The 13,362-nt window shown below is 30.6% G+C and overlaps 1 protein-coding gene across 1 annotated transcript; it reads left to right on the top strand.

Moving 5' to 3' along the window:
- The first annotated feature begins 7,474 nt into the window (after nucleotides 1–7,474).
- On the top strand, nucleotides 7,475–11,197 carry LOC134686081 (collagen alpha-1(XIV) chain-like). Its single transcript, XM_063545767.1, has 6 exons — nucleotides 7,475–7,540; nucleotides 7,848–7,933; nucleotides 8,644–8,952; nucleotides 9,398–9,673; nucleotides 10,524–10,602; nucleotides 11,131–11,197. Exons 2-5 carry the CDS (start codon nucleotides 7,870–7,872, stop codon nucleotides 10,598–10,600), a joined length of 726 nt encoding a protein of 241 aa, XP_063401837.1. The 5' UTR covers nucleotides 7,475–7,540; nucleotides 7,848–7,869; the 3' UTR covers nucleotides 10,601–10,602; nucleotides 11,131–11,197.
- The last annotated feature ends 2,165 nt before the right edge of the window (nucleotides 11,198–13,362 follow it).

The following is a 13,362-nucleotide window of genomic DNA, read 5'->3' as shown; positions in this document are numbered from 1 at the left end:
TGTAGATAAACTTTATCCTATAACATATAGAAAAATGAAATAAAAATATGGGGTCGCTGTTCACAATTTGCCTTCAAAAGAAGCCATTTTTTGCAATTTTGTTTATGTACTTTTTTCTGTTGAACTAATAGGCGAAAAAAGGTAATATCGAAATAAAAAAAGAAAGAAATTACAGAAATTGCTTAAATTTTACATTAGTTTAGTTTCAGTACAGCTTATTTGAAAAAAATAATAAAAATATAGGTCACTGATGAGTTAAAAAAGATATTTCAATTTTAATGTATTTTTTCACAAAAGGGAGATAATTTGGAGCATATTAACATTTTATAAGTCATCTGGACCTAAACGAATTGATTAAAAAATGTTTGAATTTTGCTGATTTTTTTTGTACCTTTGAGTCTCTTTGCATATAAAAAAGAAGATGTGGTATGATTGCCAATGAGACAACTCTCCTCAAGAGACCAAAATGACACAGAAATTAACATCTATAGGAAACCGTACGGCCTTCAACAACGAGCAAATCCCATACCACATAGTCACCTATAAAAGGCCCTGAAATGACAATGTAAAAGAATTCAAGCGAGAAAACTATCCGCCTTATTTATCTAAAAAAAATAACGAAAAACAAATATGTAACGCATAAACAAACGACAACCACTGAATTACAGGTTCCTGACTTGGAACAGGCACATACATACATAATGTGGCGGGGTTAAACAGGTTAAACATAAGAAAGAACTATAAAAATCAGTTGAAAAAGGCTTAACTCATCAGATGAACAAAAATACATATCAAGTGAACGTGACTGGGTACTTGTACATCCTAACAACAAAAAGACAAAAATACTTTTTAACCTTTATTTGGTACCATTAAGCAATAAACATTTTATAGACGACTTATATTTAAATTAAAAGTTTTGAATATGTGTTTTTATTATTCACCTTCTACAGTAGTTACTGAAATTCTAATATATTTTATTACAAGTTTAGAACCAATCAAATATAAAACTTCACAATATCGAAATTGAAATACAGACCACGTATTAATTTCAAATCTTTTAATAGTAATTGTCATTTATAATTATCTAGCATATAAAAATATAATAATGGGTAAAATAATAAAATAGAGAAGAAGAGAAGAACATTAAAATATAAAAATAAGAAGACAACTATCCACCAGAGACCATAGCAAAGTCAACAACGAGCAAAACCCTTACCGTATAGTCCGCTATAAAAGTGCTATAAAAGGCTCCGACATGACAAACTGTGAAACGAAAAAAAAAGCAACGGCCTCTTTATGACAAAACAATAAACGAAAAAAAGAGAAGACTAACATCATTTTCTTATCTCATAACTTATAAAAATATAAACTATTGACACAGAGGATTGTCTCGCCTTTATGTGATTTTGATAGTACAATACAAATGTTGAAATTAAAAAAAAAACTAATTTCCATGGAACTGAGATGTGACAATGCTAATACAATTGCATGCCAATTTTTATTGACTTATCATTGGTACATTTAGAACTCAGATTCTTCAAAAATCATTTATCTCATACATGTATCAAAGAGGTAGAGCCAATTATGCCGGCGATTTGTTTCATTCGATTAGATAGGTAAATCATGTTTTAAATAGCCCGATAGATGTTAATTATAGTACACGAAAATACATCACATCATCTATTTTCATACCTTGAACAGGTATTCCTACAAAAACAAGGCCAAGGCTATTGATTTTTTAATATTGATTTTATTTTATTATTAACATCCTTTATGCAAGGTACCATACCACGTTACTTGCCAAGGAGCCAAATAACACCGAACAAATTCAAATCGTGATTTTCTCATTCTAAATATATGTATATCTGTATTTTTCCAGGTCTTTTAATGTTTTATCGTCTATCATTTGTCTATAAGATAAGATAAGATACTACATGTATATATTTTAACCGGAGAACATCTTACCGTCAGTTGGTCATATATCACCCTGTGTTACTTTCACATGTTATATTGCCTTTTCAGTCATTTTAACAAATCGGCCATTCGTTGTGATACAGATGCAACAGCTTCTTGATAATTTACCTACAATCACGATGTGTAGTCTAATTTAGTGTTCTGTTGTGTTGTTTTATTTTCTGATGACATAGGTACCGGTGTAGGGACGGTGGTAAAAATTTCAGTACTAGTATTTAAACAGTTTGTGAATTGGCGACAAAATTGTTGTTGACTGCATTTGTTACATATAATACCATGTTTAAAAAAGGTTTCGAAAAATAGTTTGTGTTGTTTTGAAACTTGTATACAATGGCCTTATTTTAAGTTATGTGTATATAACACCCGTAACATGTAGGTTTTATTGCTATAGAATTAATTCTCGTGTTATTGGTTATGTACAGGCCCCTACATCAGTTTGACGGCAGTTGTTCCTTGAATATAAGTAATAAATGTAAACACATGAATAGAAAGTAAGTCAAGAGTATGGACAATCTAGAAATGCACATAATAAACGACACATTAATACATGTAAAATGATATACTAGTAAACTATATAGTCAAAATGAACCAGAATGACTCTTTGAATTAAGCAAACATTCGAAAAAACATGATAGAAACATTAAAATTTAATATAACAACACAAAAAATGCAAATATTCTGAGCGAGATTCGAACCCTTTCTTTAAAACTATCATTTATTAGTAGTTTTGTGCTCTACTAATGGAGCTACGGCGATGCTTACACATATTTTTCTTATTAAGAAACTATATCGGTACAATTTATCGATTTTTACAATTTTTTCTTTAAAAAGTTGTTTTTTATGTAATAAGGACACACTTAACCAATTTCATTTTTGAGGGAACAAGTAGTATAACAAGTCATAAAAAGCATAACTTTTTTTTGGTTTGAAATGTCCTTCTGAGGGGATTCCCTGTTGTTCTCACATAAAAACACCTGAAAATCCGCATATTGGACTTTCATCCTTTTTTAGGGTTAAATTAACTTTTGATCACACATATCATAATATATATAAATCGAGATATTGATCAAAAAGCATTTTTATTTTTTGTTTTTATAGTAAATTTTATTCTTACGGCACTTTTTGAAATTGGCCCTTCTGTGAAAAAAATCATCGGCAAATTGGCCCTACCTCAAATTTATTAATTGATTATTATCTGCTAAACGAAATGCATGCAGAGAATGAGAAAGTTATCTTGATTATACTGTCAGAGAAACACAACTTTTATAGGTGTGATAACTTTATATAAAGTTTCAATGATTTGGATTTTTTTTAATTAGAAACCATTGATCAAAGAACGGCTTCCGTCTTTTTAAAATTTTGCTGAAAACGACAAATTTCACATGTTTGGAAGGATGGGGAAAATTCCTAAAACAATTCCACAACAATAAGTGTACAATTTCAATGAGTGTGCAATATTTCTGTGAAGTTTCAGTCAGAGTTCTTGATCGAAACTATAGCCGGAGTAACACAAGTTACATGTATGTAACCATCCACATTTACATTTATTCCGACAATCGCACTGTCTTTATAGATTAAACCGGTTTTGCACTTTTTGTAACCCCGACACAAACTATAGCATGCACTGGCAAAGGGGTTATCTAGAAAAACGTACCTCACCATAGCTTGAAATATATGAAGTATTTGACTCTTTCTTCAAAATATAAATACGTCCGAAAACAAAGCTGGACGATAGTCATCTCTACATATGCAACAAAAGTCAGACTTATATATACTGATATCATTCGATGTTCGATTTGAATACACTGTAATGTTTATTGGTTGTTAAGGTAACAAACAAGACGAATCTTGTTGTATATATGCATATTTCATGTAGAAGGAAGTGTTGTGTAGAGTTAGACGTTTGGCGGGAAAATCAGTGGCTGGGTCCATTGGTATGGGGGTGTTTCAGAGGTACTCTTGTGTTTGGTATCGGGAACATTTAGAGAACATCCCTATCCAGTAAAAAGCGAATTCGCCCTAGAGTATATTATAAGTGGGTGAGGAATACAATTCGGGTTCTGTCGATGTTCTTACAGAAGAAGACTGACTTACAATAGTGAGTACGCTACATAGCTGTAAGTTTGATAGGAGGACAACTTGTACTGGGTACAAGTTGGTCTAACATTGAAAGTTGGTAGAGCAGACTGTCCCACTCGGAGAGCAGACTGCAACATTCCGCATTAGTTGTTAGGTACAGACTGTCCCACTCAGAGGACAAGTTGTACCAGCCCACACTGTCTGGTAGTGACTGGCTGTCATAGCCTGCACTGTCGTGTAGGACAGATTGTCCAAGTAGGAGGACAGGCTGTGTAATAATTATATTTGTGTATATATAATTGTTTTATTATTCATTGTAACTTCGTATCGGCAAGGAGCTAGTGTATATATTTTGGTTCATTGTGCATAACATAGATAGTTATAGTTTTTGGTATTGATGTATTTTTTGTGTACAACTAGGATCCAAGTATTTACTGGAACGTTCGTTTATGATATAAACCCCTGGTTACACGTTACAATACGACATACTTGAAAAAGTCGTTAAAGCGACGAAGGATTTTCCTATTTTTGAACTTTTAAACAAATAAATATCTAAACATATTCATACCATGTCTGCAATTATCACAACTGAAACGTACCAAATACCCCTTCTCCCTCCCCGGCCGAAGAGATCTTTTTAAATATAAAAAATAAATCCGTACTTTAGATTATTTCTATATACATTCATAGAAAGTGATTTAAAAAAAACAAACTAAAAAGTGTAAATTAACATGGTCAGCTGATCAGAACAGGAATATCATGACGTTCCTTTTTTTTAAGGCTTTGCCCATGAAAGTTCACAAAGATAATCAAATGAATATGCTTTATATGTTCTGTTCTAGTAACCATAGACTATCCAGACTGATATGTTGATGTCCTTGCTGTTAATTATGGCGAATATACTTGATTTGTTTTTGGTTTCAACATGAATAGACGGATAAGTACTATACAGCACTACAATTCGATTTGTCGCGAATTTTTGTTATTGTTAGTTACCCAATTTCAGTCTCAAATTTAAGTCAAATGGTAAATTACCTTTTAATTAAATGTGATCTTCGTATTCTATTTAAATACATATACATGTAATACAATATAAAATTCCGGCTATAACAAATTCTGTGAAAAAATATGCAACAGCTTGCATATTTAATTGCAGTATATAATGTTGCAAAAATAATATTTGTTTACGCTACGAAACAGGAGTAAAAGCTGGCGCACATTTAATTATTTGTTTTTGATACATACGTTTATATAAATTAACCGATTGTCCAAAAGATGAATTTTTAATGAAAACATTCATGTTGACCTTTCTTTCCCAAATGACGGCGAATTTTTTTCTTTCTTCAAATTACCATAATTTGGTTATTTCATAGAAAATGTTTTTCATTTAGGCATAGGATATTTTAATTAGCACATGGTACGAACCGTGATCGAAATCCAGTCCATTCTCGTAATGACATAGGCCATACTTCACTAAAATATCTCATTAATAAAAAAAAACTATTTTTGCCACGCTTAAATAATTTAAAGCCTTAAAGCTAGAAAGCATTCCTGTCATAGAATCAATGCAAAATCAAGAATTGATTACATGATAGTCAGGAAAGATCTTTTTTATAAGATATCAAATGTAAAAACTACTCATTTTCCCTGTAGTTACCACGATTTAGTAATCGCTTAAATAAGTTTCAGTGGTTGTCGTTTGTTGATGTGGTTCATAAATGTTTCTCATTTCGCGTTTTTTTTAGAAAGATTAGACCGTCGATTTTCCTTTTTGAATTGTTTTAAACTAGTCATTTCGGGGCCCTTAGAGTTTGCTGTTTGGTGTGAGCCAAGGCTTCGTGTTGAAGGCCGTATTTTGACCTATAATTGTTTACTTTTTACACATTGTGACTTGGATGGAGAGTTGTCGTATTTGCACTCATAATATATCTTCTTATTTCTATTGAATGAGAAAGAAAGGGGACCAGGGTTATGGGTTATAATAGAAAATACTATTAAAAGCGAAGTAATAAAAACGCTTTTTTCAGCATGTTGGAAGATCACAAATCTGACCCTATGAAAATCATACCATATAAGCCCTGTAAATTTGAGACATTTACGAGAGGAAAAATGAAGCGGCTCATGTAAGATCTGAATGTAATTTGTTTCATGAAGGATAATAATCTTTGAGATATTCTTATTTTCCATTATAAAAATCAAACGGACGTATTAGCAGTTTATTATGCTAAAGGATAACATGTTAAGATGGAACATTTAAATCTGATATTGATTCTATTTTAGATGAGCAGCTCAAATTTTACAGAAAAAAATATTTAAAGCGGGATAGGTAATTTGATACTACAGTTTATTGAAAACAAAGAATCAAATTAAGTTTATACTCTTTTTTTTAGAATACCTTTCGATTTTGCAAGCTGTAATAAGTCATAAAGTTCACAGGTCACCTGGTGAAGATGGTATTAAAACAAATTTTAATCAGATATATTTGGATAGTATTAAGGACCAATTTACTGATCTTGTCAATGAAATCTTTGAAAGTGGTTCACGTTGTAAATTACATATAAAAACATTGTACACTTGTTAGATTAGATGTGAAATAACTAGGTCAAGTGTGTTCTTTTAATAAACGTATCGATACAATGCATTAAAGAAAATTGGTGATTATTTCTACCAACTTATGTACATTTACATTTTTTATAACAAAAAAATAGAGCGATGATTATAACTTACCTTGTTTTAGTCAGGTCTTACGTTTAGGGGTAAACGAATTAATGCATTTTGGTAGGTGTGTTTGACTTTTAATTTGAAAATACTTAACTTATATAGTTTAAAGTGTGGGAAACCTAATATATTTTTTTTCTAGTACTGCGGACATTTATCTCACACGTTTTCCTTGGACAGAAGTGAGAATGTAACAGTGTGAAAACAAAATCCAAAACATGCAAACCGTGAATGGAGCAACATTCAGCATGTTCAGCGACTCCTATAAACACCCCATATATTATCTTAGTTAATACAAAAACAAATAAATGACCGTTTGAAGTAAACACAAACCCCAAACAATTAATTAAATATTCTTTGATATTCTTGAAACATGTGAAAAGGTCTTGTTTTATATTTTAGAATGTGAGATTCAAATTTATATATTGGAAAAGTTACTAATTAAAAGTTAGAATAATGAAACTGTTGGTTATAGTAGTCAATTGTTGGACCCATAAAAAAGGATCGATCGCCTAGCAAGATTAATTTTCTGAACAGTCATTAAAAATGCTGATGTAGAAAATGTTTAAATATTTTGTAAAATTTTCATCTATTCAGCGAATACCAAATATGAAATTTCCAAGAATTCTTAAAATAAACCTATGAAATTTAATATATTGTTTTTGTAATATTATATGCAACTATATATCTGATTTTGTAACATATTGTTATAGTTGTCACTCCAGCGTATACGTCTGTACAAGACCTACATACTAAATCGGATAAAATTGTATGTAGCTATTTCTTTTGTTTTTAATTTTTCATCTCTTTCTAATTCAATTAGATTATAATTATTGATTTCTTTGTATTACAGTTATTGATTAATTTTCATTTTCCGCTTGAATCGAAATCTTTTCTAAATATCAACAAGGCGTTCGTTTTCAAAAAAATCTTTAGCGCATTGAAGAAATCAAGTTATTTGATTCAGACACGCACTACTTTTTCGAAGAACATAAAATAACTGGGAAACATCAATGAAACAAAACCGATTCAAAATCAAATTTTTCTAACAAAAAATAATCTCTTCAATTATACAGGTCTTTAACACAAACAGCCAAGATGAGGATACTGACAGCGAGTTTATTATTTTGTCTATTCGCTGTTTCCATAACCGAAGCTGACAGTAAGTAAAAGATTTAATTAACAATCACTTTTAGATATGGACTGCATGTTTGTAATGGAGCCATCTGTTAGTAGCTAGTTGATCTTTAACAAATTTACCTGAAATAATAACATTAATTTGATGTTCACAAATGTATTATCTAAGTATAAAAAAAAAATTCGAGCATTCTTTATGAAGGGTTTTCCAGAAAAACAAGTCACGATGACTTTATAATATATTAAAAAGGATAAAGAGAAAGACCGTTTTGTTTTAATGCCAAATCATTTATACTATAGTAAGACATGTACGAGAGCTTTGTACCATGTTTTTTCAATGATTCAAAGGGCAATATTGCCATAATTAAATAATGTTGCCCATTTGAATTGGAATTGTATTACCTACAGACAATTTATAATGTAATTTTAGTCATTTGTTTAAAATAGTTTATAATCACATCATGGCTGTCATACTTTCTTAGTAGGTGTATCAACAATATCTGATCACCATTATGTACTTACGCAGTCCAAATTTCAATTTACAGTAACTTAAAAAAAACATTTAGTTAATCTAACTCCATGTTTAACGGATATTTATGTTTTCTACAAGCTAAAGAAAGCAATTCTTAAATTTTTTTAAGAGTTTGAATTTCTTAAAATTATGTTGTATACATTTTTTTTCAATATGTTTTTGACTGGGAAATTTTTACATATTGAAACAATATTCTTTTCCAGAATGCGAAGGAAAACGAGACATAGTTTTTCTTCTCGACATGTCGGGAAGTGTTGGCGAGTACAATTTCCGTACGACAATGTTAAACACCGTTGCCAAAATATCAAACAATTTCTACATTGGACCATACAACACTCAAATTGGAGTAGACGTGTTTTCAACATCCTCCAAAACATCCATAAAATTGAAAGACTATAGAAACGGATACTCTCTTAATCGCGCAATTAGAAGAATTAAATATGAAGGTGGCTATACAAATACTTACCTTGGTCTGAACCATGTCCGACGCCACAGCCTCTCATATAGATATGGTATGTTTACTACCAGCTATAGAATAAAAATGATATCAGTTGGATTCAGTTTTACTTTGCATGCATCTCGTATGTTCATCATACATAACATTAACAAAAGATAAGTTAATTTTCATTGAAACATCTCTCCGCAAAAAAATGGGATGAGTATGTAAAATGCAAAAACTAGTCATTGTATGGTTTTAAACAATAAGCAAAGCCCACATTTGATAACCAGCTTAAAAAAACACGTTTTTAAATTTAGTATCGTGCCATTTCCCATTATGTCAAAGATATTTTGTTCACCATTCACTTTTCAATATCTGATCAGTGGGGATCGAATCAAAATAGTTGATTTCACCGGATAATTTTTAAATGAAAATCAGTATCAGCCATTATTCCTACTTCTTGTAATACAATTTTATTGACTCCCATTTATTCTTTTTCGATGACTTTTGACCTTCAGGACACAGATCTGGTGTACCACGAATTGCCATTGTCCTCACGGACGGAAAATCTCAGCATAAAAGTAAAACTTTGACCGCAGCTAGAAATTTGAAGTATGCAGGAGTTAAAATATTTTCTGTTGGAATTGGGAATGGTATTGACTGGGCTGAAGTTAACGGTATAGCATCTTATGGCAGGAAAAGAGCTGCTCAGAAAATGTCTTTAATGGTGCAAAACTTCAAAGAACTTAATACACCTTCATTCAGACATCGAATTACAAATATGGCATGTAATGGTATGTTTAGAAACTACTGAATGTTTAATTTATGATATAGTACAAGTTTCGCACGAAAATGACAAAACATGTTATTTTTCAATCTATCAAGGACCGTAAGAGTTACTCCTGATCGGTAAAAGTAAAAATCATTGATATTATATTTACCTCCATTTTGTTACCACTTACAATATGTTGAAATTTAAAAAGCGTTGATGGAACTGTTCATAATGATTGCACGGAAACAACAAGCAATGCCATATCAATAATTCCAAGAAAGATAACTCATGTACAGTACAAGTGAAAATCGCAAACACCGAATTTGAACTCAATTTCGTCAACAATATCAAGAACATTATAAGATTTGAAATTCAGTGGTTAAAAGATTCATAATTTATTTCAAAGAAACGGTTAGCACTCGAAAAAAGTTGCTGTTAAATTAATTTTGAAAATAAGGTCCACTTTCATCTTAGCTTGTCAACAACTAACTATTAATTTTACAAAACTGTTGGGCACTTTCTGGTGTTTTACTTTTTGACTTTTTACCGAAACGTTTTATATTGTTTTATGATACCTGCTTCTTTTCTTATATTACATGAAAGACAAAAAAAATAGATTAATAAAGCAAAATCGGCTAATATCCCCTTTTTAAAACATCAAAATCAAAATATATGGAAACACTTATATTGAAGGAAAATTCGAGTGTAATTGTTTTGTTTTAGAGGTTTGTAAATGTCATTTTAATTATTTGAAGTTTAATAACATGACCTCGTATTGATAATTTAGGAAAAACGTTACAAAAAAAAGCGGAGTCATGCTGATATTACTCAGATAGACCAACAGACTAATGATTATGTACTTTTTATTTTAGTGGGTTCCTTTATCAAACGTAAGCCTCTTCCCCAGTCCAGACCTTCTATGTTTAAAGGATTAATCTCAAAGATATAATGGTAAGTGCTTGAAATTTTGTCATGTTGATGTTTCCTTGTGAATCATGAATTTTCCATCTGTTAATTATTTTATCAAATTATCCTATACATATATACATGTGTGTGCTTTGTCAGAAAGGTAAGTAAAATAAATACTGTCGACTCTCAATATCTTAAAGTTGTTTGGAGTGGCAAACACTATTTGATATACAATAATTTTTATACATTAGGCGTAAAAATAATCCAAATATATTAATTTAGACCGACCTTTTACATGGAGATAACATTTATTTAAAAATCAAGAGTTTTAGAGTTGTACTTAATTAAACTATTCATTTGTAAGGTTTAAATTTTATCTCTTATGGTTGATTTCTTCATCATACCGAAAAAATAAGTAATCTTCTGTTAAGATGTGCAATTATCATGAATATTTTATAATGATCTGTAGTGAAATTACTTTTTTATCATGAAATTGAAATAATTAAGATTACGTTTATGTTGTTTTTTTTCATTATATCTTAACATATATTTTTTTCGTTTTTATTTTAGATTATGCATGTGTTCCGTATGACGAGACAAAGACTTGTTTATCATACAAAATAAATATTGCAACCACTTATAGACTTGTGATATTAAATTTAACGCTTTGAATTCGTATTTCATTTTCCTTAGTAATAAGACTATTTTATCGCTTAAGTCATATTTGAAATGTCACCACACGTCACCCCTTTTATATGCCCGTGCAATTTATAGTGAATGTTTATTTTCATATAGGTTAAATGTGAAAATAAATCCTTTTTGGACAAATGAAGAAATATCCTTGACTAAGTAGTTCTATGTTAGTAACCGTCTAAGGTAACTCTATCTTAGAAAAAGATCGTATCTATCTCAACTTGCCTACTGGTTGATTTTAAGCAAAGCGATATTACATGGTAGTTTTGATAATAGTGATTATAACTTATAATGCAAAACTGATTCACCCAACAACAAAAAATCAAACAAACTAATAACCACAAAACAAACAAAAAGACAAACAAAAACATAGCAACGCAATAACTATCAAAAAATGAATGTGGTACGAATAAATGATAAATTATTTATCTCTTATATTTTCTTCTTTAATGCTATGTTATGAAAATAAGGAGATGTGGCATGGTATGATTGCCAATAAGACAACTATCCACCAAAGTTCAAATGTGTTTGTAAGCAATTCTAGGCAACCATATACGACCTTCAAAAATGGAAATAAACCACACCATATAGCCGGCTTAAAAATACCGCAACATGAAAAATATATGAAATCTAACGCCCTAATGTAAAGACTAGTAACACAAGGAGGATATTACAAACTAAAATCTCAACTAGTTGAATTTACTGGTTTGTATTCTCAAAGTTCAAAATCTTTTTATCATAATCATGAAATTGACTGCAGTTTAAGGTTGAGATTAAACGTTTTACATTGATGGTTTGAATGTTTGTGTAGATTAGTACCGGTTCGGTACTGATCGTTAATTTAGATTGCAGTTTTTTAACTTTAGTTCCATAATAACACGTTTAAAGTGACCTTGATGGCTGGGAGTAGATTTTTTTTTTTATCTACAGTGATCACAAGCTTTGGATTTTTGTGGTTGTGTGTTGCGAGGTGTGTTAATTGACAAGAATTGCCCATTTTCCTGTCGAAGATCATTGCTTTTGGTTTGGTATTCCGACTTCCTCTACCAATAATAACTTGCAGCCATGATATAGTAAAACAAGCGGAAGATAGCATAAAGCAGCGACAAAAAAACACACAAACACTTAGAATCAATTGTTATTTCTAGTAGATTTTCAATCTTAAATAATGCAGAAACGACAGATACTAAATGTTGAGTTTGTAAAAGTGTGCGACATGTTTCATTTTGACTGATAAAAGAATTCTTGGTTGAGCTTTATAATGTATTCTCATATTCTCCGCTAAGAAACGAAAATGCTGTCGAAAGAATGGTTTAAGTAAACATGTACTTTGACCTATAATGGTTTACTTTTTACTATTTGTAACTTGGATGTAGAGTTGTCTCATTTGCTCTCTTCTTATATCTTTTTATATCTATGTAAAATTGTTTAGTTGTGAAACTGGAGTCTCGGGTTTAGTTTTTATGATGGGTTTTGTTGACTAGTTGTTTATTCGTTTGTCGTTTTTCGTCATGATTTTGTGAGGTTTCTTCGAAAATAATCTATAATCTATGACATCTACCGCCTCTTACCGCAGTAAGTTAAATTAAATGAGTTCTTTTATTATTGATTTCAATTATTAAGGGGTGTATAACGGAGTCGATGATCATGATCAACGTTATTCAATTGTCCCTATATTGTTTGTTGCTTCTACACTGCATGAGTATATTTGAAATTTCAACACTTCCTTCAATACTAAAGCTACAAGTTTACATTGTATTTTCTTTTTGGCTGGGAGTGTATGAGTAGATTGTTCATACATGCAAGAAGCATATCATTCCTTTGCAAATTTAGAGTTTTAGAAACAATATATTGGGAAGAAATACAACTTGTAAAGTGTGCTGGAAAATTACTTAAAAATAGAAATGTGAATATTAGATGAAATGTCCTCGAAAGCGATTAGTTTGTGACGTTGTCTTTTCTTTTGTTCATCTTCATATTTCCGGAATTATTGAAATAGTTTCAAATGTCAAAGTCCATTCTTGTATCATTTAACAATAAAGTAAAGTTTATCGGTGCAGTCACACGTTATAAAAGGAACAAAACGTGTTGTCACTGTTAATAATGTAA

The sequence above is a fragment of the Mytilus trossulus genome, chromosome 10 (genome assembly GCF_036588685.1).
Source record: "Mytilus trossulus isolate FHL-02 chromosome 10, PNRI_Mtr1.1.1.hap1, whole genome shotgun sequence".
NCBI classification, from domain to species: domain Eukaryota; kingdom Metazoa; phylum Mollusca; class Bivalvia; order Mytilida; family Mytilidae; genus Mytilus; species Mytilus trossulus.
This window is presented reverse-complemented; position numbering and strand designations above follow the sequence as displayed.

What these genes read in the sequence shown, in the direction of transcription:
- LOC134686081 (XM_063545767.1), top strand. Translation starts at nt 7,870, where the DNA reads ATGAGGATACTGACAGCGAGTTTATTATTTTGTCTATTCGCTGTTTCC. An exon ending in TTCCATAACCGAAGCTGACA is followed by an intron (nt 7,934 to 8,643) that starts GTAAGTAAAAGA and finishes ATTCTTTTCCAG; the next exon opens with AATGCGAAGGAAAACGAGAC. An exon ending in CAGCCTCTCATATAGATATG is followed by an intron (nt 8,953 to 9,397) that starts GTATGTTTACTA and finishes TTTGACCTTCAG; the next exon opens with GACACAGATCTGGTGTACCA.